Source organism: Giraffa tippelskirchi, chromosome 1, assembly GCF_054371585.1.
Source record: "Giraffa tippelskirchi isolate mGirTip1 chromosome 1, T2T-mGirTip1v1.2.pri, whole genome shotgun sequence".
Classification (NCBI taxonomy): Eukaryota; Metazoa; Chordata; class Mammalia; order Artiodactyla; family Giraffidae; genus Giraffa; species Giraffa tippelskirchi.
In genome coordinates this window covers 2,226,449-2,254,388 of record NC_137275.1, presented here as the reverse complement: position 1 = coordinate 2,254,388, position 27,940 = coordinate 2,226,449, and the positions used below count along the sequence as shown (strand labels likewise).

The 27,940-nt window shown below is 57.0% G+C and overlaps 1 protein-coding gene across 1 annotated transcript; it reads right to left on the bottom strand.

The window, feature by feature from the left end:
- Positions 1-13,905: 13,905 nt before the first annotated feature.
- MSANTD1 (Myb/SANT DNA binding domain containing 1) lies at positions 13,906-25,505 on the bottom strand. Its single transcript, XM_081580407.1, has 5 exons — positions 25,370-25,505; positions 25,100-25,185; positions 20,226-20,490; positions 16,525-16,800; positions 13,906-15,127 (listed from the first exon to the last, which is right to left on the bottom strand). Exons 2-5 carry the CDS (start codon positions 25,113-25,115, stop codon positions 14,887-14,889), a joined length of 798 nt encoding a protein of 265 aa, XP_081436533.1. The 5' UTR covers positions 25,116-25,185; positions 25,370-25,505; the 3' UTR covers positions 13,906-14,886.
- Positions 25,506-27,940: the final 2,435 nt, after the last annotated feature.

The window sequence follows — 27,940 nt, the reverse complement described above, 5'->3', positions numbered from 1 at the left end:
CCTCTTGCCCTCAATCTTTCCCAGCATCAAGGTCTTTTCCAATGAGTCGGCTCTTCACACCAGGTGGCCAAAGTATTGGAGCTTCAGCATCAGTCCTTCCAATGAGTATTCAGGGTTGATTTCCTTTAGGATTGACTATTTCATCTCCTTGCAGTCTAAGGGACTCTCAAGAGTCTTCTCCAGCACCACAATTCAAAAATGTCAGTTCTTCAGTGCTCAGCCTTCTGTGTGGTCCAACTCTTACACCCATGTAGTGGACTACATCCAGTAGTCCAAGACTACTACAAAAACCATAGCTTTGATTATACGGACCTTTGTCGGCAAAGTGATATCTCTGCTTTTTAATACACTGTCTAGGTTGTCATAGCTTTCTTTCCAAGGAGCGCCTTTTAATTTCATGGCTGTGGTCATCACCTGGTAGATACAAGTAGACCAGCAGATATAAGATAATCTTTATGAACTGAATTCTTGAGAAAGACAGCTCTTGATCAACAACAGACATTCACGATTATATATATTCACAGATATACAACTCTGAATCACTTTGCTGTAGACCCGAAAGATTATATATTGACAAGACTTCAATTAAAAAACAAAACCAAAGCTGATTTAATGGTGACGGTTGTACCACTCGGCAAATTTACTTTAAAAAATCATTAGAGGATTCCCTGGTGGTCCAGTAGTTAGGACTCTGTGTTTCACTGCTGACGGTCCAGGTTCGATCCCTGGTCAGGGAACCAGGTCCTGCATTCTGCAACTAAGACCCGGCTCAACCATAGAAATAAATAATAAAAATAAAATTTTAAAAACCTAAAAAAAAAAAAAGGCTGCAGGGGAACAGGAGGCGGAGGGCTGGGCTGAATGTAAGCAAACAATGTAATTAAAGCCTTGTCCCAGCTCCAGAGACAGCTTGACTCTTGGAGGAATCCGAACGATAGCTCCAAACCCGAACCGCGGGACGGCTTGCCTTCTGTGGGAAACAAGCAGGACGAAATCAAAACAAAACATTACATGTCAGTCACCACTGTTCACTCACACACAATGTCTGGAGTGGAATTAAAAATTACAAAAAATGTGAAGCAGCAGGAAAATGTGGCCAAAAATCAGAAGAAAACACAATCAGAAGATACAGACCTCAGACGGTCCGGGAACTGGAGTTAACAGACACTTAATGTGAGCAGATAATATGAGTATGCAGAGGAATTACAGACAAAGAGAAGTAATGGACATGGGGTATCAGGGAAGACAAATGGAAACTAAAATCTCAAATTCAATCGCTGAAAACGACAGTATCACAGTATCTGAAATAAAAAGTTATTGGCTAGGCTCCTAGACACTGAAAAAGCAAATTTCAGTCAATTTGAAAACAGATCAGTGTGAATAATCCAAACCAACTCACAAAGAGGGAACAGAGACTGAGTAAAAGGGAAAAGCTCACTGCAGCCTCTGGGGTAATAGCGGCGGGCGGGTCTGTGGCCGGAGTCACAGGAGGGTGAGACGGGGAAGTGTCTTAGAGGAATAGCAGCCAAATTCTTCTCAAATTTGATTTTTAGAAAATCAATCCATAGGCCCCCAAATTCAACACACCTAGACACAAACTGTTGAAAACAACAACAACAAAAAACTAAAAAGTCAGAAACATCTAGAGGGAAAAAAAAGATTACATACATTACCACCACAACAAAAATGAGTGAGCTCTTATCAGAAACAGCGGAAAGCCTAAGACAAAAAGAAAGCAACATTCTAAAAAGACTAGGCCCAAAAACTGTCAGCTGATAGGCCTAAATCCAGTGAAAACAGCCTTGAGAAAGAAAGGCACAGGAAAGGGCACTTTCAGGTAAACAAAAGTGACTCTAAACACATGTTGTAAGAAATGCTCAAAGAAGTTCTTTGGCTGAAGGGAAATCATGCCAGATGGAAACTTGGATTCACGCGAAGGAATGAAGAACACAGTGATGGTAAATATGTGCATAAATGAAAATGACCTATTTCCCCTCCTTTTTTTCATTTCTTTAAAGGGCAGTTGAACATTTAAAGCAAATATAATGACAATGCTTTATAAGGTTTATAGCAAATGTATATGTAAGTTATGAGCAACAATAGCAGAAAGACTAGGAAAGGAAATGGAATTTCATGTTGAAAGGTCTGTACATTATACATGAAGTAGTATAATATGATCTCAACGTAGACTGAGGTAAATTAAGGATACATATTGGAATCCCTAGAGCAAACTCTAAAGACATAATTCAGAATATTGTAGCTAAAAACCCAATGGAAGAGACTGCCCTGGTGGTCCAGTGGCTAAGACTCTAAGCTCCCAATGCAGAGGGCCTGGGCTCCATCCCCACTCGGGGAATTGGATCCAACAGGCTGCAGCTAAGAGTTCCAATGTTGCAATGAAGATCGAAGATGCCGCGTTCTGCGGCTAAGACTCTGTGCAGCCAAAGAAAGAAATGCTTTCTAAAAAAACAAACAGTGGGATGGACTTCCCTGGCAGTCCAGTGGGGTTAAGGCCTTGGCTTTTAATGCCAGTGGTGTGGCTTTGATTCCTGGTTGGGGAGCAAAGATCCCACATGTCTTGTGGCCAAAAAAACCAAAACATAAAACAGAAGCAATATTGTAACAAATTCAATAAAGAATTTAACAATGGTCGACATCAAAAAAAAAAATCTTAAAAAACGAACAAAAACTCAATGGAGGAGACAAAATTTTGTTTTAAATTTTAAATCAGTTAATCCACAAGAAGGCAGAAAAGGAAGAATCAAAAAAGCAAAGAACAAATACGACAAATAGAAAACAATTAGTAAGATTATAGGTAGACTTAAATCTACATTATCCCTAATTATATTAAATATAAATTGGATAAACATTCCAATTAAAAGGGAGAACATGTCACACTGGATTTAGAAAAAAAAAAGCTGCGATATTCTAGTTTAGCAGAGACACAGTTTAATAGAAAAACACATTTAGATTGAAAGTGAAGAGATAGAAAAAGAAATACCCTGGGGAAACAGTCATGAGAAAGGTGGAGTAGCTGTGTAGTCAAATATTTGAAGCAAAATTGTGAGAACTAAGAGGAGAAATAATAATAGATAAATAATTAATAGATTTATAATTTAATATTTCAACATTTTTCTATCATAAATTGATAAAAAATCAGGGAGTATACAAAAGATTTGAACACCACCATCAATCTAACCTAATTAATGTGTATAGAAGCCTACACGCATCAGCTACAGAATACAGATTGTTTTCAAGTGTACATGGAACATTTTCCAAGAGAGAACATATGCTGGGCCATAAAATAAATCTTGTTAATTTTAAAGGATTGAAGTAATACAGCATACGTTCTCTGACAGCAGAAACCAATAGTGATGCCTAGAAAATCACCTAGTTTTTGTCAATTAGGTAACACACATCTAAATAATCCAAAGGTCAAAGAAGAAATCACAAGGGAAATTATAAAAATATTTTACCTGAATTGTTAAAATCTCAATATACTAAAAATGGTGGTTTCAATTTTAAGGGCTTATAATAGAAAAAAGTGATTTGAAAGTCATGACCTAAGCCTGTGTGTGTGTGTGTCCACACGTGCTCCATCGTGACCCCATGGACTGTAGCCCGCCAGGCTCCTTTGTCCGTGGAATTTCCCAGGCAAGAATACTGAAGCAGACAGCCATGTCCTTCTCCAAGGGATGCTCCTCACCCAGGGATCAAACCTGCGTCTCTAGCACCTCCTGCACCGGCAGGTGGGTTCTTTACCAGCTGAGCCGCCAGGGAAGCCAATCTCAGCCTCACATTAAGGCAAAGAGGCAAAAAATAAAGGACAAACTAAACCAAAAATAAATGAAGGAAACGAATTAAATGGAGGAAGGGAGTGATAAAAATCAGAGTAGAAATTAATGAAATACAGAAGAGCCAAACCACAGGGAAAACAAGCAAGAGAGCCCAAAATTGGTTTTTTGAAAAGATTAATACAATTTATCAAACCTTAGTAAGACTAACGAAAGACAGAGGGAAACATAAAGCACTAATATCATGAATATCATTACAGAGCCCACAGAGAGCTGAAAGATAGTAAGGGAGTACTTGGTTTAATATGTGAAACTCAACCCTTGTAATTCACCACATTATCAAAATAAAGGGGAAAAAATCTTGCAATTATCTTAATAAATGCAGAGAAAGTTTTGTCAAAATTCAACACCCATCTGTGATTTAAAACTCTAAACAAACTACAAATAGAAGGGAATTTCCTTGGTTTAATAGAGTATCGAGGGGTTCCCTGCTTTTTGCCTTTTCATACTGGCAAAAAGTCCATACTTAGACTGCAAGGAGACCCAACCAGTCCATCCTAAAGGAAATCGACCCTGAATATTCATTGGAAGGACTGATGCTGAAGCTGAAGCTCCAGAACTTTGGCCACCTGATGAGAAGAACTGATTCATTGGAAAAGACCCTGATGCTGGGAAAGATTGAAGGTGGAGGAGAAGGGGGTGCAGAGACTGCGATGGGTTCCCGTTGCTTCTCCAGGGGACCTTCCTGACTTAGGGATCAGACCTGCGTCTCCTGCGTTGCAGGCGGATTCTTTACCATCAGAGCCGTGGGAAGAGCCTTAAAATTTCTTCAAAGGGAGAGCTATACCCTGTTCAAAGACGGCCAGATTCAGTATTGATTGGTAGCATGTCACTTCTCTTCAAGTTGATCTGTGTATCAACAGATCTATGCTGTCTCAATAAAAAATTTCAGCAGGCTTCTTTGGGGAACAAATAGATAAGCTGAGTTAAAATTTATATAGAAATATTAGAGATCTATAGCAACCAAAACAACTTTAGAAAGGAAGAACACAGCTGGAAGAGTCACACCATCAGACCTCAAGACTTTCTATAAACCACAGCCAGTAATCAGGATAATGTAGACACCTGACCGGCAGAAGTGAACGGAGTCTAGAACCCGTCATGCTCAGTGAATTGATTTTTGACAAAACACCAGAAAAATTCAATGGGGGAAGAAAAAGACTTTTAATAAATGGTGCTGGAATAACTCGATAATCATGAGAAAAAATAAACCTCGATCTCTTCATCACATCACCCACGATAATTGATTTGAGTTAGGTCAACGATCCAAACATCATCACAGCTGCTAGAATAGGATCTGGGAAAAGAAATTCATGCTTTGGTGAAGAGTTCTTAGGCCACAAGAGCTCTAGCCATACACGAATAACAATGGTAGATAATTTTGATTTTGTTGTTGAGTCGCTCAGTCCTGTCCAACACTTTGTGACTCCGCGGGGTGCCGCATGGCCAGCTTCCCTGCCCCTCACCGTCTCCTGGAGTTTGCTCAAACTCATGTCCATTGAGTCAAAACAAATTCTCTGTGCCCCCCTCCCCAGGCACCACTAACGTACACTCTCCAGGAGTGAGGTGGGGTCGCAGGTCTGAATGGGACCACACCAGCTCTCCACTCCTGAGACGACTGAACACTGACCCCCACGCGTGAGAAGTGTGGGACCCCGGCCAGTAGTGCTGAGAGGAGAGACACGCGCGGGTGAGCACAGGGCACCCAGGCCCCTCAGAGGAAGCCCTCACTGTGGTCCAGGCTGCGGGGTCGGGTGGGCTCTGCTTGGGGTGGAAAGGAGCTCAGAGGCAAGCGTGGGGGCTGTGGGCTGGGCTGACCAGGCCCAGGCTGCACTTTCAGGGGGGAAATGCTGTGAGCTTGGGGCTCAAAGTCCAGGGTGCAGGCTCCACTGCTGACTGGGTGCACCCACTGTGCCTAGCCACCCCCCGCCCCCCCCAACCCTGCACAGACGCCCACAGCCCCCCACCTCCAGCTGGGCGGCGTTACTATTCTTGGCTGTAACCTAAGCAGCTGCCCATTAAAATTCCATTAGTTTCGAAGGCCTGAGCTGCAGTTGATATTTCTAATTATTGTGAAATTAAAATTGTCCCTATAATTTAAGGATAATTGCAGGAGATGCCAGCTGGCACCCTGGGGAGCCACACTGTTCCCGGAGAGCTTGGAAAGTCTGGTGAAAGTTCTCTGAACACGGAAAGACCAAGGCGTTTGGGGAAATGAGGCCAGGGTTAGGGAGGGTCAGGCACGAGGCTGGAATCTAAATTTCAACAGTAACAGGCGCCCTGAGCTCCTGACCTGGAGGTGGGCAGGGGCAAGCAGCTGGGGAGTCGTGGACCCCAGACCCCAGGCAGCTGGAGCTGAGGGTTTGTTGGGAGGAGGATGGAGCCGTGGACGAGTGAAGAATCAGCCGCTGGGGGAGGGGGAGAAGACGCCGGTGGCAGAGGAGGAGGTGCGGCAGAGGGTGAGACGGCAGGATGGCATCATCAACTTGGTCGACGTGAAGGTGAGCAAACTCAGGGGGACAGTGGAGGACAGAGGAGCCCGGAGGGCTGAAGTCCATGGGGTGGCGAAGTGTCGGACACCGCTGAGCAGCTGAACAGGGACAAGTAAGCTGGGAACATTCTAGAAGCTGGTGGAAAGCTCGAGGAGCAAGGCCCACCTTGAGGGCGTTTTGTGGACGTGACATGAAGCGGCAGCTGGAGCAGGAGGGGGGCAGGGGCTGTGTGCCCGGCCCCTCCGTGAGCGAGGCCCTCGTGCAGCCGTGGCCTCTCGGCCAAGAGGCCCAGCCAGGCTCCCCAGGGCCTGGCCCGCATCCCGGCCAGGGACCATCTGCACGTGCGGTAAGGGGGCCTCAGCCCAAGGACCCTGCGAGCCCCTGGGCTCCCCAAGCCCGGTCGGGTCCTGAGCCTGCCACACTGCAGCCCTGGCTCAGAGGCAGCTGGAGGAAGGGAAGACGCTTCTTGAGGTTCACCCTCCCTGGGCTCCTGGGACGGGGCTACCCCCTCCTGCCCTCCTTGCCCCCACACCCCCATGGCCCACTGGCTGGCGATACTGTGCATCAGCCCCTCCCATGCCGGTGCTCCAAGGGCAGGACTGTGCCAGGTTACACTGGGTCCCCACGAGGGTCCCCGTGGCGGGTGCCCAGGGAGCTGTGGCCCAGGGCAGGACAACCCAGCGCATCACTGAGGTCTGGGGACAGCCCTGCAGTGCCCACGAGGAGGCCCGCATCAGCCTGGACGACGGGCCACTTAGCACAGTCTGTGCGGCAGGCTGGAGGCGCGGAGCTGACTTCGTCTTCCTCCTGGGACTTGCCTGCCTCTCCCTGGGGCTCTGCCCATGTTCCTCGCCACCCCCTATCCCCCAGGGCTGCTACTTTGCCCGAGTGTGGTCTGCCCGCCAGGGTGACCGGGTGACAGTGTGGCCCCACTATCCTCACGACACGACCCGGGTCACTGGCTTTCCGGCCCGCAGTGGGCAGACCCTGGTGACCCCTCCACCCCTGCTCAGCTGTCCCCACTCAGCCAGCGCACTGTTCTAGGGGCACCCATGGCCAGGATCCTTTCCCTTTCTGATACTAAATTTGCTAAAAGTTGAGCTAGGCTAGAAATGGGGCTTCCCTGGTGGCTCAGTGGTATAGAACCTGCCTGCCAATGCAGGAGACTCAGGTTCGATCCCTGGGTTGGGAAGATCCCCTGGAGAAGGAATTGGCAACCCACTCCATTATTCTTGCCTGGGAAATCCCATAGACAGAGGAGCCTGGTGGGCTACAGTTCATAGGGTCACAAAGAGTCAGACGCAACTGAGTGATTAAATAGTAACAAGGCTAGAAATGACACTGGCACAGGATGGAATTTTATTTCTCTCATAAGAGAAGCCAGGCCCACACAGCAGCATCACAGGGCTGGCAGGCCCCAGGGCCCACAGTCTCCCTGCTCTGTTGGGCTGTGACTCTCATCCTCGGGGGGCCTCATGGCCCTGGAGGGCTGCTGGAAAGCCAGACATCTTCTCTGTCTCCCCTGTTGTGGGGCCAGAAGCACAAGAAAGTGGGGAAAATGCAAGGAAAAAACCCCACATACCTGCCTGTTCCTTTATAAGGAGGTTTCCTAGAATTTGCACCCAACTTCCTCAGATGCCTTGTCACCCTAAATTGCAAGGGACTTTGGTCAACTTTAGTGGGAACATTGCTGCCCAGAATAATATAAGCGTTTGGTTGCTGAGGAAGGGAAGAATGGATACTGACGGGCCTTTAGCAGGCTCTGCCACAAGGGAGGGTCTTCGGTTCATTGTAACAGGGGAAAAGAAAGCCTGAATCAACCTTGACATCAAACATCAGAGATTGGAATAAAAAACTGGGGTCTGTCCTGAGCTCCTCCAGGGCAGGACCCAGCATCGCAGCACCTGAGCCTGAGCAGGGCCCAAAACAGGCTGTGGAAGCGGTTCCCTGATGGCTCACACGACTGGTTACACTGTGCCTGACAGACTGGAACAGCTGAGATGGCCGTGTCTCTCCTGCTGCATCGTGGCCCCTGACCCTGGCCACCTCGGACCCCCGTGGCCCTCAGACATCCCTGGCCATCCCTTCACGTCACTAACCCTAACTAACCCCCCGGTCTCTCACAGCCTCACCCTGGACCCTGGACCCTGGACCGTGGACGGGGGTGAGGGTTTGTGGCAAGCATGGTTCTGATGGAACATCGAGAGCTCAGTGTCCAGAATCCATCTCAGAGAAGGGCCCCCAGGGGCTCGGGGCTGGCCGGGCAGGAGACGGAGCACGGGCGTCCCCACGGCGGCCGGGGTGCTGCCTGGCTCCTTCTCTGGGTGCGGGAGGAGGGGGCCCTGGGGGACTCGAGGGCAGTGGCCCCCGCGAAACCTCGGTCCGGGCCCTTTCCTGTCCTTTAATGATTGTCCTTACCTTTCCTGTCTGTTGTCATCCATTTATAAGCACTCGGAACATTATACAAATTACACACTTGTTAGAAATAGGATCTCCTGCATGTCTATATTACAATAACACAGAAAAAGGGAATTTTATACGTTTACATTAGTATGTTAATCTAGTAGGGTTTTCTTTTAGGTTGCCTGGTTTCACAATCACGCCGTTTGGCAAAGAGAGAAAGGACCGCATCTCGCGTTCCCGATTTCTGCACTGATCGCTTTGTCCTTGGCTGAGCGGGCACAGGGCCGGCAGGGACCCGCCATGCTCGAGGGTCGCTGGCCGTCGGCTGGCTGGTCCCCACGGCACCGCGGTGACCGAAGGCCGCACAACCGGGCCGGTCTGTGCGGCAACCCCCCCCCCCCGCCCGGGAAGGCTGGCCGGAGGGTCTTCACTGCAGACCCGGTGGCACACGCCCACGGGGTCGGGCAGGAAGGGGTCAGCAGGGAAGGGCGGCAGCTCCCAGGGGTCCTAGGCCCCAGCTCCCCACGCCAGATGCTGTTGCCCGCCTGGCCCCCAGGTCCTCCGGCACCCTGGTTCCCGCCGCAGCCCCCGCGACGGCCCTGCGTCCTCCCCTCCTGTCACAGGCCAGCAGCGAGTGCGCTCCTTTCCCCTCGGAGTGTCCTCAACGAGCAGTAGAAACCGTTCATCCTACGAACTCTTGGCCCCTGAGTCCACAGCTTAACCTCCCGTGTGCCAAACGAAGCGTGCGTAAACCCTTCAGTTCCAGCCTGAGGGCGCTGGCTGTGCCGGAAGAAGCACGTCTGCCGCTGTTTGAGTTGCAGGCTGAAATATATATACTTTAACAGAACAACTTTGATTTTGGCCGTGCCGGGCCTTCGTCGCTGTGAGGGGGCTCCTCTCTAGCTGGGGTGGGTCGGCCTCCCACTGCGGAGGGCTCCCACGGGCTCCAGTGTTCACAGGCTCAGCGGTGCCTGGGCTTAGGCACCTTGCCATGTGTGGGATGGTCCCAGACCAGGCGTCGAACCCGAGTCCCCTGTACCGGCAGGCGGATTCCCAACCACTGGACCACCAGGGAAGTGTGGAACAATGTCTTCCTTGAAAGGAGGACTGACGGATGCTCTGATCATTCAGGCCTGTGTGCCTGGCAGACGCTTCCTTGAGGACAACAAAGTGAGCCTGTCCCTCAAGGGAAACTGACGGTGTTTGTGACCAGTGATGAACTTCAAGCTTTCATCAACGACAGGGATTTTGAAAAACTTGCATCCACCACCAGGAGCTTGCCAATTCACCAAACTACAGATGTTTTAGCTGAGACTGACAGTGAATTCACATAGGGACATTTTGTCACCGGATGTTTGACAAGGGGCAGACCTGCGTGCTTGGTGACCATTATCTTCCAAATGCCCAGCCTGTGACGTCACAGCCGTAAGTATGGAAAAGATTGGTCCAGGTATAGGACAGACAGACGGATTCCAGGGAGACGGTGGTGAAAGCTCATTGACAGGAATTCAGATTCCACGCGGTAACCAGCCCACAATGAAACAATGTGGTGGAGTCTGGCTGTCGTCAGAAGGAAGAACGCCTATGACCCGCAGGTGTGTTGAAACCTCCCCTTCTTTTCCAAATGTGTATCCACATGAGGCGGGATTTCCCAGATTCCCTCACTTTCCAACCAAGCTACGTCCCATCACGGCCGCCGACCGCTCTCAGGCCAGAGATTTGAGGACATGGGACACAGTGCCGCAAGCGGTGTGGGGTGGACCCGACAGAAGCAGAAGGGGTGCAAGAATGCACAGACAACTGTGCAAAACAGATCCTCACGACCCAGACAACCGTGAAGGTGTGATCACTCACCTAGAGCCAGACATCCTGGAATGTGAAGTCAAGTGGGCCTTAGAAAGCATCACTACGAACAAAGCTAGTGGAGGTGATGGAATTCCAGTTGAGCTATTTCAACTCCTAAGAGATGATGCTGTGAAAGTGCTGCACTCAATATGCCAGCAAATCTGGAAAACTCAGCAGTGGCCACAGGACTGGAAAAGGTCAGTTTTCATTCCAATCCCAAAGAAAGGCAATGCCAAAGAATGCTCAAACTACCGCACAATTGCACTCATCTCACATGCTAGTAAAGTAATGCTCAAAATTCTCCAAGCCAGGCTTCAACAATACGTGAACCGTGAACTTCCAGATGTTCAAGCTGGTTTTAGAAAAGGCAGAGGAACCAGAGATCAAATTGCCAACATTCGCTGGATCATCGAAATAGCAAGAGAGTTCCAGAAAAACATCTACTTCTGCTTTATTGACTGTGCCAAAGCCTTTGACTGTGTGGATCACAATAAACTGTGGAAAATTCTGAAAGAGATGGGAATACCAGACCACCTGACCTTCCTCTTGAGAAACCTGTATGCAGGTCAGGAAGCAACAGTTAGAACTGAACATGGAACAACAGACTGGTTCCAAATAGGAAAAGGAGTACATCAAGGCTGTATATTGTCACCCTGCTTATTTAACTTATATGCAGAAACCATCATGAGAAATGCGGGGCTGGATGAAGCACAAGCTGGAATCAAGATTGCTGGAAGAAATATCAATAACCTCAGATATGCAGATGACACCACCCTTATGGCAAAAAGTGAAGAAGAACTAAAGAGCCTCTTGATGAAAGTGAAAGAAGAGAGTGAAAACGTTGGCTTAAAGCTCAACATTGAGAAAACACAGATCATGGCATCTGGCCCCATCACTTCATGGCAAATAGATGGGGAAACAGTGGCAGACTTTATTCTTTTGGGCTCCAAAATCACTGCAGATGGTGACTGCAGCCATGAAATTAAAAGACACTTGATCCTTGGAAGAAAAGTTATGGCCAACCTAGACAGCATATTAAAAAACAGAGACATTACTTTGTCAGCAAAGGTCCATCTAGTCAAGGCTATGGTTTTTCCAGTGGTCATGTATGGATGTGAGAGTTGGACTATAAAGAAAGCTGAGTGCCGAAGAATTGATGCTTTTGAACTGTGGTGTTGGAGAAGACTCTTGAGAGTCCCTTGGATTGCAAGGAAATCCAATCAGTCCATCCTAAAGGAGATCAGTCCTGAATGTTCATTGGAAGGACTGATGTTGAAGCTGAAACTCCAATTTTGTCCACCTGATGCGAAGAGCTGACTCATTTGAAAAGACCCTGATGCTGGGAAAGATTGAGGGCAGGAGGAGAAGGGGACGACAGAGGATGAGATGGTTGCATGGCATCACAGGCTCGATGGACATGAGTTTGAGTAAACTCCGGGAGTTGGTGATGGACAGGGAGGCCTGGCGTGCTGCAGTCTGTGGGGTCGCAGAGACTGACACGACTGAGTGACCGAACTGAACTTACACAACGCCACTCTTCTCACTAAAACTCCTGAACAGGAAAACATGTTTCCCATGCAATTGGTATGTGTTACCACTGTAATGAGTTTATTGCTATCTTGAAATGAACATTTATTAAATCTTAGGTTTAATTTTTTAATTTCTACTTTTTAAACAAGTATATTCATCTGGCCACACCGGGTCTCAGCTGCAGCGTGTGGGATCTATCTCCCCGACCAGGGATCAAGCCGGTGCCCCCTGTGTTGGGAGCGCACAGTCTTAGCCACCGGACCGCAGGGAAGTCCCTGCTGTGTGACTCCCTCCATCCTTCCTGGGGGGTTTCAGGGTGTGAGCACGCTGAAGGGTTGCGTGCCTGTCAGGGTTGGGGCCAGAGCCTCTTGAGTTCCGCCGGGCCAGGGCCCAGTGTGGGCTGAACCAGTGAGTGCTCACGCTGGTGTCTTGTCTAAGAGCTAGAAATTCACCGGGCAGCCCCAGACACTGGCGCTGGACCCGGGGAGCCTCCAGGCTGACCTCTGCGGCAGGCGGGTGGGGGAGCCGCCGTGCACAGCGGGCAGCTGGTTCACACAGCGGGCTCCACCCCCCTTCACCTGGTACCACGGTCCAGCCCAGGTCACAGCTTGTCCTCTCTGAGGGGGATGAGGGGGGCCCGGGTGGGCCGTCCTGCCAGCCCAGCTGCACCCAGCCCCTCCCTCCCGGGGGCAGGCTTCGGGCTGGCCTCTGTTTCCCTGGGGGAACCCAGAGTCTGACACCGGCCAAGTCCTGGTCACTCTGCCTGGCTGCCCTCAAGGGCCCGCGAGAGGGTCAGGTGAGCTGGTGGCCATCACACCAGGGGCGTCTGCAGCAGCCTCCTGGCAGGGCCCTCCCCCAAAACACCAGAGAGATCGTGTCTAGACAGTCACCTGCCACTAACCCCCCACCCGCCGCGTCCTCTCAACCCTGCTGATCAGGGCAGCGACTTGCCCGTTCCGGGCGAAGCAGACATTCTCTGAAAGACCAAGAGCCACGGGGCATTTCTGCTTTTCACCCCCTCCACCGGGCATAGCCACACACACCCAGAGAGAGAATCAGGGCCACGGGACCGAGGACCATGACAGGTGCTCTGTGCAAACAAGCAGGTCCTCGGACAGGTTCTCTGGGCAAGACTGTGAATGACCCTGCTGTCCCTACAGGGAGAAACCACAGCCAGTGCCCAAGCCGTCTGTTCTTCGTGACTGGCCAGCCTCTCTCTAGACGCCTGCCTGAGCTGAAAGTCACATGGAAGTTCCTGTAGCTGTAGGCTCTGGGCCTGCAGGACTCTGTGCTGGTCCAGTTCACGGTGCACCTCGCAGTACGTCTCCTCCAGGGCGTGGCTCAGCCGGCGCTGCTCCTCCACCGTTTGCACAGCGTCCTCAGAGCTATGGGGTGGCTGCGACCCCGGCTGTGTTCCGAGTGAGACTCTGAACGAAGCTCGGCTCTCAGGTCTCCTGGGGGCCTCCCTTCAGTGGCCACCTGGGCCCAGTGACTCAGAAGGAGATGGGGGGGCGCTCTGGACAGGCTCTCTCGCCTGTAGACCCTGCACTCCACCCCAGCCCCTCTCCCTCCTGGGAAGGCAGCTCCCTCCGGGGTGGCCGCCACTCCCAGTGAGCCCCAGCTGTGTGTCCAGCGCCTCCTGGCCCTCGAGGCCTGCAGGTGGCCCTGCCCCTCCCAGCGCTTTCACAACCTGCTGCTAGTCAACAACCTCCATGTGTCAGCTCCTGAGGTCAGCGGGCTCTCCCACCTGTCCCGGCTTGATATGATGGCACAGGGCGGGGTGCAGGGTCAGGGTCATCGTTTTTATTGAGCTGTTGCTGATGGGGGTCCAAAGGCCCCACGTCCCGGAGCGGGGGTGGGGTGGTAGACGAAAGGCCACTGGAGGCGGTGCGCCCCCCTGGGGTCTCAGGGCCAATGCAGCAGGCCCAGTGAAGGGGCACCTGCGCGCACATCTGCCACGGAGCCGCCTCCATCTGTGTCGTCTTTGGAGGGACAGCCGGCCGCCTCCCTCCACGCCCAGCAGAGAGCCTTGCTCCCAGGAAATTGTGAAAAGCACACGATTAACGTCAAAAGCCGCTTCCAGTACCGTCGACACTGACAATACCGGAGGGCAGATTCCGGGCGTTCTTACTGGGGAGCCGCCCTGCTCTGACCCCGGAGTCCCGGGGCGGGTGTCCAGGGAAGGGCTTTATGCCGGGGTCCCCCGCCCCTGGGGGGCTAGTCCGGGCCGGGGGTGGCCGCGGGGGCGGGGCCCAGGCCGGGGGCGGGGCCGTTCAGGGGGCGGGGCCCAGACCGGAGCTGCTCTGGGGGCGGTGCCCAGACCGGAGGCCGGGCCGTTCCGGGGCGTGGCCCAGGCTGGGGGCGGGGCCGTCCAGAGAGCGGGGGCCCAAGCCGGAGGCGGGGCCGCTCCGGGGCGTGGCCCAGGCTGGAGGCGGGGCCGTTCCGGGGCGTGCGCTTTCCGGAACGTGGCCCAGGCCGGAGGCGGGGCCGTTCCGGGGCGTGGCCCAGGCCGGAGCTGTTCCGGGGGCGAGACCCAGGCCGGAGGCTGGGCCGCTCCGGGGCGTGGCCCAGGCTGAGGGCGGGGCCGTCCAGAGGGCGTGGCCCAGGTCGGAGCTGTTCCGGGGGCGGGACCGAGGCCGGAGGCGGGGCCGATCCGGGGCGTGGCCCAAGCCGGGGGCGGGCGCTTTCCGGGGCCTGGCCCAGGCCGGGGCCGGGGCCCAGGCTGGGGGCGGGGCCCACACCGGGGGCGGGGCCCGGGCGGCCTAGACGCCGGACTTGGCGATGATGCGCTCGAGCAGACTCATCATTCGTTCCTGTAGCTGCAGGCTCTGGGCCTGCAGGACGCTGTGCTGGTCCAGCGCGCGGCGCACCTCGCGGCACGTCTCCTCCAGGGCGCGGCTCAGCCGGCGTTGCTCCTCCAGCAGGGCCTCCAGCAGCCGCAGCTTCTTCCTCTGCAGGTGGCCGCCCTGCCCCTTGCGCTTCTTCACGGGCCGCTCCTCCGACCTGGAAGGACAGTGCAATGTGGGGATGGCTGGGGACGGGGCCTGGGGCCCTGCCCGACCCTCCCGGCCGTCCCCGGACACTCGGGGGGCCGGGCCCTCCCTGTCATGACAGCGTTCCCACACCCACTGAGCTGGGTGGGCAAGGGGTGCTCACGGTGGGGGGCGAGGACACCCAGAGAGGGACGAGGGAAAAGCTGGGTGGGAGGGGCTACAGGGCAGACACCACCAGTTCGGGCCAGCCTCTGGCAGATGGAGGAACTGGGGCCCAGGAGGGCCTGGACCCCTGCCTCCTGGCAGCCTAGAAGGGGCCAGTACACCTGGGGGTGAGGAGACAGGGACGGCAGACCGAGGGTGGGGCCGTAGGCTCCTCTCCAGGACAGGAATCTTTCCAGGGTCAGGAGAGCAGAGCCTGCACTCTGGAGGGAGAGGGGCCCCACGGCTCAGCCGGGCGCAGCACCCGGGCAGCCGTCACTCTGGGAAGTAAGCTCAGCCCATGGAAGCAACTGTCTGCCAATGGCAGATCCCCTACACCCCAGCCCGGCCACCAGCAAAGGCGATTCTGTCGGGGGTCTTCGCTGAGAAACAATCTCCCCCCAGGAAGGGACACTGGACAACCGAGCAGCAGCCCCCAGATCATGGGTGTCAGACCGGAGGGGCCCCCGAGATGCCTTCCTCACTCCACCCCCGTCTGACAGACTTGAGACTGAACTCAGGGGAGGCAGGACCGAAGCACAAATGTACACTCTTCCCGTTCTCTTCTGCACTGGCCAACTCCTATTCACCCATGAAAGCCCAGGCCAACGTGACCTCCTCTGGCTCCCCGGCCCCACACCACACCTGTCTGAGGGTGTCTTGAGGCAGGGTCAGCTCAGGGCTGGCAGGGCACCATGGATGGCAGGCGGGCTGGGCCCCCACTGCAGCCAGGCTCTAAGGACACTGTGGAGGCTCAGCCTGATGCCCCCTCCCTGGTTTTGAGAGACCAGCCAGCCCGGCAAGGCCAGGGAGAGGGGGCCCCAGGGCATGGTCTGCTTGGGGTCGGGGAGCTCGAGAGCCAGACACCGAGGAGAGGGCCGGAGGCTCGCCTCTGACTCCTAGCCTTCGCCAGAGAAGGTCCTGATTTATCCCCATTTTAAAGACAGAGACCGAGGCCCAGAGAGTTCACGGACTTTCCACACAGCTGAGCAGCGAGGGCACAGGAGACGCGCTTGGGCGGTGAACACGATGGCCCAGGCCTCGGGCCACCTGCCTTCCTGTCTCTGGCCTCCCTGTCCCTGAGGTTCGTGTGTGCCGCCTAGGCCTCTGCAGCCGGCCCTGGGTGGCAGAGGTTGCCGCCGCCAGGACAGCCGCCTGACCCGTCTCGGGGGCGGGCGGTGGGGCGGGAGGGGGGCACGCACACACCTGAACTTAAGGGACAGTAAGCTGGAGGAGCTGTCGGAGCCGTCGTCCTGGAAGCGGCCTTCGTAGGAGCACTGGTTATACGGTAAGTACAGAGGGGTGGACTTAGCAGACGGCGACAGGGACGCCTCGGTCTGGGATGTGGAGGGCCCCGGCTGCTGGCTGTCCGGCAGTTTGCCATCACAGGACTCGGGGACCTTGGCCAGAATCCTATCAATGGCTAGGTAATAGGGCCAGTCAGGCGGGACGGACTCGCTATCTGTCATGCATTTTAATTTCCTGAAACGAGAGACACAAGAGCCAAGGGTGAGAAACGGCTGCTCCTGGCCCTGCCCGCCCGGCCCCTCTGCAGAGGGGCGCTGGACCCAGGGAGCCACGTGGGACGGGTGTGGGCCACTCTCAGCCAGACAGGCCTCTCCGGAAAAGTGGGCCAGGCAAGACCAGGTCAGAAAGGGGTCGGGCTCGGGACCCTACGCCGCTGTGGGTGTCGACAGGCCCCATAGGCCCCAGTGTCAGGCTGGCATCTCGAGCTGACCCCTACGAGTCCTCTCTTTGCTTTTCTTGAGTTTCTAAACTCTCTGCAATGAACAAACGCTGCTTTTTAATAAGTCAATCAGCAATAAGAACATATGTGGTATAACACCACCATAGGAGTAAGATGTGATATAATGTGTAACGCAAATGTAAAATGAGGTTAGGTGACAAGCGTGTCCCTCTGAAGAGGACGCCCCAGAGCAGGAGCTCAAGAGAGACGAGCACAGGCCTCAGTGGTCGCGGCTGTGAGTCTGCGGCTCGTCTCCGCCGCTTCGCTGTGTGAGCCTGGGCAGGTCCATTAACCTCTCTGAGCCTCGTGTCAGTAAAATGGGGATGATCCAAGTGGTGCTGGGAAGACTGGAGTAGACAACAGCGGTGCCTGGCGAGCTGTCCAGATGACATTCTTGGTACCAGGAGGGGCAGGATGGGGCCTGACGCCCCCAGCGAGGGTCTGCTGTCTGCCTGCGGTGGGCCCGCACCCCTCCCAGGCCCTGTGTCCTGCCCTCCCCCGCAGACAGGCCCTACGGTCCCTGGGCCTCGGCCGTCCCCTGGGAGGTGAGGGAAGGGAAGATGCGGCCATAGCACAGGCCCGGCCAGGCAAGCAAAGGGGCCACGGTGGGGTGGGCGTGGGCTCTCTGCCTCCCGAAACCCAGGGTCCTGAGACCCCGGCCGCCACTGGCAGCCCCTCCACGTTCCCGGCCCTTGCTCCTCCCGCTGTGGGGAGGACTCTGAGTGACTGGGTCCCCTGAGGTCAAATCCCTGCCGGGGCGTGGTCACCGGTCACCCTGGTCCCTGGAGACACGCCAGCCATCTGAAAGCATCGCCCTGGCGGGGGTCTGCAGCTCGGGGCAGAGGCCAAGGGCCGTGGTGTCCTCAGCAGGGTGTCAGGATGGGCTGCTGCACCTCCCGGACCACAGGAGGGCAGGAGGGCGGAGGGCTGTGCCGGGGCCCCCTCCAGCCCCTCCAGAAGCCCCCAGGTCCCACTCTGCCCACTCGAGACGAGGCCCGCCCCAGTGCAGGGGGCCCCTGCACAACACACCAGCAAAGCACGCTCCCCGGAACCAGGCCACCCCCAGCTTCCTTCACAGACAATCTGCTTTTATGCTTTGGCCACGTGGAGCAGCTGGTGGGATCTTAACTCCCCAAGCAGGACTGAACCTGGGCCCCTGGCAGTGAGAGCATTGAGCCCTAACCGCTGGGCCGCCAGGGAATCCCAGCAACCACCTTCATGTGAACCGTCTCCGGAATCCCCGGGGGTCCTGTGGCTGGGACCCCGCACTTCCACAGACGAGCGCCCAGGTTCGATCCCCGGTCAAGGAACTAAGATCGCACAAGCCGGCGGTGCATTCAATAAAGATTGGGTTTGTTTGCTTTTCTTTTGGTAAAAAAAAGTTTTTGGGAAAAAATAACTAAAGCCTCCGCTGTGGGTGGCTCCGGGTGGCGGGGGTCAGGGGAGGTGTCGGGGGAGATAAGGAACCAGTCCCCCAGCCAGAGTGTTGGTCTGTAAGGGCCTACAGGTGTGCGTGCTCCGTCGCTGCAGTCGTGTCGGACTCTTCGTGAGACCCCATGGACTGTAGCCCCCAGGCTCCTCTGTCTGGGATTCTCCAGGCAAGAATACTGGAGTGGGTTGCCATGCCCTCCTCCAGGGGATCTTCCCGACCCAGGGATCGAACCCAGGTCTCCTGCACGGCAGGCGGGTTCTTCACCGCTGAGCCCCCGGGGAAGCCCTCTCCTGCTCTGGGCCTCAGTGTCCCTGTCGGTGACGGGAGCTGAGGTGCCGCTGTCTGTAAATGCTTCATGAACTGTGAAGTGCTGTGCGCGTGTGGCCCCACCCCGCCGGCCACCCCCTCTTCTCCTGTGGCCTCCTCAGCCCACCTCCCCTCCAGGAATGGAAGAGGATCCCTCCCTGGGGCTCAGGAGGCGGCTTTCAGGATAAATAATGAATAACCCGGCCAGACGCCAATCAGAGCTGTGAGTCACGGAGTCAGACGGCAGGCCGTAAAGCCGCCCGCCTCAGCCTTGCAGCCCCCTCCCTGCCAGGCGCCGCGGGGCTGGTGGCGGTGGGGTGGGGAGCACGTGCCTGCACACGGCTCAGCCCCAGCCTTGGACCACCTTTACCCAAGTGACTCTGAGGCCCCTGGACCCCAGCAGCCAGCCGCCTCTGTTCTGCCCCGAGGCCTGGCTGGGGGCCGGGCTGCGGGTCAGAAACAAGCCTCTGGATGGGCCAGGCTCAGGACCCGCTCCTCCAAGGCCGAGAAAGTTAAACTGATGCAACCGAAGCGGCCTTCAGTCGTCCAGGGCCCTGGGAGCCTCCACACACCCCCAGGCCCTGGACTGGCTGGGAGCCACAGACCAGGAGGGGTGGGGCGGGGCGGGGCTCCTCTCACCCAGAGTGGGGCTCAAGGTGCCCAGGCCAACTTGCAGGGCCCCGTCCACACGCCCCCCCAACACCTCAGCACCCCTGTCAGGGGCAGCCACAGGAGGACCAGGAGGCGGCCTGGGCTGGGACCAGCGGGGTCCTCGTGTGTCCTCCTGGGACGGCAGCCCCCACCAAACACGGACAGTCTCCCAGGGGCTGCGTGGGCCCAGCCTGCCCACAGGGCCCAGCCCAGCTCCTGCTTGACCTTCACCCCGCCCGTGACCCCCTCCACACCCGTGACCTCTCACCCACCCACGACCTTCTCCTCCCCGGGACCCCTGGCAGATAAACCTGGGCCCCACCCTCTGAGATGCCGGGCAAGCGGGGCCACTGGGCCTGCCCTAGAGCTGCCCCTGCCTGAGCCACGTGCCTGGCCATGACCCAGCCCCTCCCGAGGCAGCCAGGGCAGGGGCCCAGTGCAGGGCGGGGAGGGGGCAGAGGCGCGGACCCTCCTGGGTGCTCAGGGCCTCCACACCCCGCGCCCCGAGCCCTGAGGCCAGCGCTGTACCCGCAGCGGGCTGAGCGGACGCTGAAGACAGCAGCCTGTGGGCTCAGGGGCCTAGCGGCCCAGCCTCGGTCTTCCCGCCCCCCCAGCCGCCAGCAGAATCCTCCACCCTGCGGGGCGTTGGGGGTCTCCCCGTGTCCCCCTCCACGGGGCCCGCAGGTCCCCTCTTGCCTACACAAAGCCGGGCCCCCCCCCACCGCCCCCGGCCGCTGTGACCCAGCAGGCCGCCCGCCCCCGTGGGCCTACCTGTACTGGAAGGTCATGTTGGTGATCTTGATCTTGATCTCCTCGCCCAGCCGGCGCTCGCCCGTCATCCCCAGCAGCCTGCCGGCCATCTTCTCGTACACCTTGGCGTTGCGCTTGGTTTGCTTCAGCTCGTCGAAGAACTCCTCCCAGACGAGCATGAGGCCGCGCATCTCGGCGTCCGTCCAGTTGCGGGCCCGCCGGTGCTTCTCGGCCTGCGGGGACACGAGGTAGCCGGGCACCTCGGCCGCGGCCATGCCCGGGGCACCTGCGGGGTTAAAGAGCGCGCTCGGGGCGGGCCGCTGGGGCCTGCACACCGCGGCGGGAGCCCCGCTCCTGGAAGGCAGCTCCTCGCTCAAAATGGGGCCTACATCTGACAGGCAGGAATTTAGTTAAAAGCTTTTAAACGGGAAACGTCATTTTGATGTCACGTTTCCATAGCAACAGAGCAACTGCATAAGCTACAACAACAGAAACCTTTTAACTGAAAGCGCAGGAATCAGGGCCGCCCTGACGGGCCATCAATACTGCAGAGAGTGGGCCAGGCCCAGAACTGGCGGCCCAGGCGCCCGACCCTGCCTCCTGCCCCAGCCCGGCTGCCAGGCTGGCCGGCCCAGGGCCACCGAGCGAGGCCCCTCTGCTGGGAAGACTGGGCTCAGGGGGCCAGGTAGGATCCAGGCCGCAGCCCTGGCCTCCACCCCACCCTGGCCCACACCGCCGGGGGCCCAGGGAGGGCCCAAGATGGGGGGGGCTGGGGTGCAATGGAATGAGATAAGAGGCGGAGAGGTAGACCCAGAGGAAGAGAGACGGGAGGACAGAGGGGTGGGAGGGACAGACGGACAGACGGGAGACTGGCACGGGAACACATGCTTGGGGACGTGCGCAGGCACACGTGTGCAATGCCCACCCGCCTGCCTGCACAGCGCCCGGCCATCCTCCAGCCAACGGCTCACACTTAATGATACAAATGCCGCCACCACCGGGGTGGGCGCCAGCAGCTGTAGCGGACCCCTGGCTTGGTCACTGTCCACCTGCTACCCCACCTCACGGGGCGCGGCTGCTGGCCTGGGTGACGTGGCGGCCTGGGTGACTTGGCACGGGCCGAGGAGCCAGCGCAGGGCTCGAGGCAGAGGGCAGCTGGGAGCAGACAGTGCTAATGAACAGCAGGGCCCCGTGGTGCTCCCGGGCATGGAAGCCTTTTTGTCCCCCATGCATTATGGACAAGACTCCGGCCTCCGTGGCCTGCTCCAAGTTCCGAAGGGCAGAGCAGATGCTGACCGGAGCAGGAGGGGCAGGACAGGCCCGTCAAGATGAGCAGGAGACAGACCACCCGAGACCCTGCACACCCCCCTGAGCTCGTTAGCAACCCCACCTTTTAGAAAACTTGCAGAAGCAGAAATGAAGACTTGCTACTGCTTTGATCCTTACCACAGACCCCTGTCTGACTATAAGCTCTCTCTACTCACCAGGGAGCGGGGCACAGCCCTTGAGGTGCTAGTGAAACCATTAGCCTCAGTTTGGGGCTTAAACCCACGTGGCTGGGAACACAAACCTGGCCAAAACCCTGCTGGAGACTTGAACCCAAGTGGCCGGGACTCGAACTCGGCCAAAACGCACAGTCTGCCAACTGAGATCACAGACCTGGTTTCGGGACCTAATGAAGCTCAGGTTTTTGATGTCTCATCGCAGAGAGAATTCAGTGAGAGACAGAGTGATAGGTAAGAAGTAGATTTATTCAGAGAGAAACACTCCACAGAGTGTGGGCTGTCACAGAGAGCTCATGCAGCCTCACAGTGCAGTGTGGTTGGCTTTTCCTGAGCTGGGAAGGTCCCCTGGAGGAGGCAATGGCAACCTACTCCAGTATTCTTGCCTGGCAGGCTACAGTCCATGGGGTCACCAAGAGTCATTCATGACTGAGCAACTAACACTTTCACTTTAGCTTTTTATGAGCTGGATAATTTCACAGGCTAATGTTCCATCGCTCAGTTGTGTCCAACTCGTTGTGACCCCATGGACTGCAGCACACCAGGCCTCCCGGTCCATCACCAACTCCCAGAGCTTGCTCAAACTCATGTCCATTGAGTCGGTGATGCCCTCCAACCATCTCATCCTCTGTCGTCCCCTTCTCATAGGCTAATGAGTGGGAGGATTATTCCAACTGTTTTGGTGAAGAGGTGGAGATTTCCAGCAGTTGGGCCACTGCCCACTTTTAGGTCTCTGATGGTCAGCCTTGGGACTGCCATGGTGCCTCTGGGTATGTCGTTTAGCTTGCTGATGTGTTACAATGAGAGTAGACTGAGGATCGAGGACTAGTTGAAGTTGACTTGTCTGCCATCTTGGACCCACTTGATTCTAATCAGCTTATGCTGTGTCCTCGGGCTGTGTCACTCTTTCAGAGGCTGTGCCCTGCCTGCCCCCTCCCTCCTGCTTCACTAGCCTACTGCACTCCTGCTTTGCCTGGCAAAGTAAAGCCGCTCTTTACTTCTCCTCCATGACTCTGCCTCCATGGTTCTGTTTGGCGTTGATGCAGAGCCGAGATTTTGACAACAGCGTATTCCCACCTGTCCTGCAGCAGGACCACCTGCACCCATACCTGCCTTGTGCACGGGGCAGGGTGAGTGCTCCCTGTACCCCCAGGACCCCACAGAAAAGGGCTTGGCGAAGCCTTGCTGAGTAAAGGTATGAACCATGAGAGACTGACCTCAAGTAACTCCCCTCCCTTCCCAGTAGGTCGCCTGGAGTTTGGCTTCAGGCTTCCTGGCAAACTCTTACTCGTTCTTCAAAACCCTGTTCTGGCAACACCTTCTCTTTGAAGTCTTCCTGTTCCACTTTGGTCCTTCCTCCCATTTTCCTTTCTGCAAACGGAACCTCCCTTGAGCCAGCCAGCCGTTTCCTGTCTGCCCTCCAGCTGTGTGACTCTGGGTTAAGGATGCTTGCAAAGGCGACAGTCGTAAGAATTCAAGCACTCTGACTACTGGGCCCCGTTCTAAGCACAGTAGGTCTGTTTTCAACTTTGACCCTCATGGCACTCTTGTCAGGGAGGCTGGCGCTGCTGTTATTCCCATTCTGCAGATCAACAGCTTCAGGGACAGAGATGAGGCCACCCTGTGGGCAAGGGGCTAAGCTGGTCTCTGAACCCAGGCAGCTGGCTGGGGGCTGGGTCTCACCTGTGCTCCCCGGGAAGGACACGTCATGCCTTCTCTGCCCACGGTCCTGGGCAGGGGCACACAACCTAGTGCAAACTGCTGCCTGCCTGGGTAAATGCCCCCACTGTTTCCTGGGGGGCTCCGGGGAGGTCCCCTAATGCTGATCTTGGACGAAGTGGCCACTGGCACGAGCTGGGGTCCCTGGCCACCCTCCTCCTCAGGGCTCCAGCAGCACTCAACTGAGGCTCAGTCCCAAGGTCTTGGGGGCAGACCTCCACCTCATATCTGCTGGCTGGGCTGGGCTGGCCACACAGAGCCCCTGCTTTGCCCCCTGGCCAGGGTGCGGTCCGTGAGACCCCCGGCACCTGCAGGGTTCTGAGGGGACCTGAACTTGGGGAAAGGGCTCACAGAGTGCAAGCTGAAAACCTCCCCGGGCACAGAGGGCCCTCCTTAGGCCTGCTGTGAACAGGGGAGTCCTGGCTTGAGCCGCCCAGGACAGGGAAGCCGAGCCTGGGGCCGGGGTTGGGTGGGTCCCTGAGGCTCTGGCCAGGTGCCCTCACCCTGCACTTCCCCGTGTCCAGTGCTTGCCCTCTCACCCCGAGAGAGGGGCCGAAGCCCAGACGGAAGGAGGGGAGGGCTTAGGATGGGGTGGGCCAGCTAGGGCTCCCTCTACCCTGCAGGCAGAACTTGGGGTGCGGAGGCAGAAGGCAGCAGGGCGTCCTGGGTGGGCACCTGGCCATGCCCTCAGCTCCTGGTGGGAGTCCTTCCCTGTCTGGGCTTCTGAGGTTACCTGGGGACAAGCGGACACCCTTGCCTGGCCACATAGGACCTCCCGGGAAGGCTGACAGCTGCTACACCCCTCGACCAGGCACCTGACACACTCAGTAGTGTTTGCAGAGTGTGTGAGGGATGGGAAGGCCCACCTCCTCCAGGAAGTCCTCCCCACACCCCTCTCAGGTAAAGAATTTAACCTACCAGGTGGCCTGAGAGCTGACTCTCTGCCCCCAGAGCCTGGGCTAGCCCTGACTGTCCTCCAGGTGGACGTTCCCTCAACCCCGACCCCCAGAGCCGAGTGGGTCTGCCTCACAGCACCCCCCTAGCACCCGGGTAGGGCTCCGAGGGGAGACAGGCCAAGCCAGCTCAGAATTTCAACCTGGCTCTGCCAACTAAGGACACGACTTGGTCAGGCCACCCCCAGCCCTGTCCTCACCGACACCTGTCTGGACAAGTGACCCCACCGGACATGGGCTAGTGCAGAGGGTGCGGCTGCAGCTCCGAGGCCCCTCCCTCCCCCCTCCACACCCTCCTTGGGACATTTGGAGGGGGCATAGGCCAGTGTGCTGGCCCGGCGGGAGCTGCGGAGTGGTCGTCAGGAGGCGCTGCCGCCCTAGGTGCCTGGCCTGGGCAGTCCCAGGGCAGTGGGTCCCAGTGCCTCTGTGGGGGCGGCTGTGGGCCTGGGGCACCGCTGCTGGTGTGCAGGGCCTGGTGACCACCCCCTGTGGCCCCCAGCCGACAGGTCCCGCAGAGGCAGGGTGAACGGCTGGGCTCCAGTGTCTCCGCTCAGGTTTCAGGGGCGCTGGAAAGCCCTGGGTGCTGGGCGGGGGGTGGTGGTGCTCGCTTTGGCCTCCAAGGACAAGACAGAGCCGGGGGTAGACGGAGGCAGGCCAAGCTCCCAGTGGCCTGTGGGAAGGCCCTGTTTGCCCTCGGCGGGGGTGGACGGGGGCTGCGTACCTTGGCACAGCTGCATGGTCTGTGGGGAGCCTCAGGCTCTGCGGGCCCAGGAGACAGAGGGCCTGGGGCCGGGCGTCCAGCGGCACCTGCAGAGAGAAGGGCAGTCAGGCCTCAGCGGGCGGGTCCCAGGCACGTGGCGCACAGAGGAGGCAGGCGCCCTTCAGGCCTCTGCCCGACCACGCAGGGGCCCAAGGGCCTCCAGCACCTCCGGGTGGGGGGGCGGGCAGAGAGCGGGGAGCTGGGCCCATCCCGGGAGGCGGGAGTCCTTACATCAGTGTAAGGACCCCAGCCGGGCGGAGGCAGGAAAGCACAGGGAGTGTGGGGTGCCGGAGTCCAGCTCCAGCAGCCAGGGAATCGGCCTGAAGGGATGAGTGATGTCGGCAGAGAATGATGCAGCCTCTGACTCAAAGTGCAGGACTGCATGTTTATTTTAAGCATCGGGTTTTTTTCTTTTATACTTTTACAAAAGCATTAGGTCAGAGGTTTGACATCTTCAGTTCCCCTCACCCAGATTTACTGTCTGCATAAATAATTGTTGTCCTTCAGAGTTCCCTCGTAAGTGTTCTTGTGATTACATTGTAACTCATGTTTGTCTCTGGGCTGCATACCACATTCCTCAGTTTATTTCTTATCTTTCTAAATCCTGCTATCCCCTAGTAACTTAAGCTCATTATCTCCTAAAAAGGCTTCTAGCTATTAGTACCTCTAAAATCCCTAGTCTCTATAAGCTACAGTAAAATATGCCAACACTACAACATACCTTAAACTTTTAGCTTCTAACTATTCTTAATTATTCCTAAACTCTAAACTCAGCAAACTTCTTTTGCCATAAACATTTCCCTCACAAGCTGGTCTCAATAATAGTCTTTCCCATGGCCTCAAGCTGCAGCCTATGTGCTCATCCTGGAACATTCTTTGTAAAGATCCTTGAACAAATGTAACTTTACGGAGTATTTCCTGGGCAACTGCAGAAAGTGAAGTCGCTCAGTCGTGTCCACCTCTTTGTGACCCCAGGGACTGTAGCTGACCAGACTCCTCCATCCATAGGATTTTCCATGCCAGAGTACTGGAGTGGGTTGCCATTTCCTTCTCCAGAGGATCTTCCCGACCCAGGGATCGAACCCAGGTCTCCCATATTGCAGGCAGATGCTTTACTATCCACTAGGGAAGCCTAAGGCTTTGTGCTTTCTCTTGCAAGAACAATAAGCACCTTAACATTCTCTCCAGCCAACTCAACCTAAGGAAGGAAAGGACAAGTCAGAATCACAAGACATAACTCCTTCATCCCGGGACCGTGCCTGTGGGATGAGGAGAGGGGGTTGGGGCCGTGCCTCCATTTTGTCGGTAATGCCTTACGTGGCTCCCAACAGTGGGGCCAGGCTGGGGGCGAGCGGGGCAGGAGGGTGGACTCTGCTGGGCACAGTGACCAGCCTGGCAGCACTGTCCTTTACCCACACGCGTGGGAGCCCAGACCCTTAACTCTCGGTCCTCAGCGGGCACACCCAACCCTGAGTCGATGGCTCCACCACACTGGGCCACCCATGCCCTGAGCTCCCCAGGGCCAGGATGAGTGGAGGCCCTGCCAGTGGTTTGTCTGTTCACAGCTCAGGACGGAGGCTTGGCAACGCCTGCCCCAGAGGACATGGCCGTGACGGGAGGACCACATCCGGGTGGCCCCCTGGGTTCCTGCTTGGAAGGCCAATGGGGATGGGCCATCCCGAGCGAGAGGCCAGGCTGCGAGGCCCCCAGGCTCGTGGGTACCCCAGGCATCCCCGTGGTTTCCCGGGAGCCTTGGTGACTCCACAAAGCCAGCCCACCTCTGTGCCTGCAGGCCCCTGGCAGGATGCCCCGTCCAGTGGAGCCAGGGCTGCCCTGAGGGGCGAGGCTGGACTAAGAACCCCTGGGGCCCGGAAGGGCTCGCAGGTTCAGGGCAAGACGCGGGGGTGGGCTTTCCTTTGCCGAGGGCACCTGTGCTGGGCGGCTGGAGGGGGAGCAGGACGCCGTCGCTTCCTTCCAGGGTGTCTGGGGCCCTGGTCTAAACACGGAGAGCACGGCGTGGCTGCCCTGCCCGGACTGCGGCGGGGGTGGGGAGGGCTCGGCCGCTCCCAAGGGGAGCCTGCAGGGGCCTGCAGCAAGTCAGGGGAGACGGGCCTGGGGAGGTGAGCTGACCTCTTCCCACACGCAGAGCGGGTGCACACACACCCACGTGGCCCGGCCACCGGAACTGGTAGCCAGACCCTCTCCACTCGGCGAGGGCACCACGAGGGCAGCGCCCACATGTGCCATGACTAGGGGCAGGGGCCGGGCCTCCTAAGCCTGCTGGCTGTCTCCCCGGGCACCTGCTGTGGTCGGGCTGGGGGCTGCCCACTCCCGCCAGCACCCTGGGACCTGCGAGGCCTTCAGCAGACTCTGTGGAGCACCCGCCCCGGGCAGCCCCCAGCCCAGGGTCTCTGCCTCTGCAGGTTGGTGGGCAAGCACCACGGCACAGAGTGGTGTAACCCCACACGGCCAGCGCTCCCCGGGAGGGCCTGGGAGGGCTGTGCCCACGCAGCTGAGTGGAGAGGATTCCCGGGAGGAGCTGGCCTTTCGGGAGGGAAGAACGTACCAGCTCAGATGGATGGGGCAGCCTCACCACACTTGGTCCCAGGGCATGGGGGCCGGTGGCCAATGGGGCGAAAGGGGTAGGGGAACATGAGGGGCTCCAAGGTCAGGTCACGGGCCTGCGTGAGCCCCCAGGACCTGTGCCCACCATGAGCACCCCTCCTGCCTGGGGCCAGGGGTGGAACCGCACGGCCCCTGCGGGGATTCAACCTCACCACTGCAGCTTCGGGCACTGGCGAG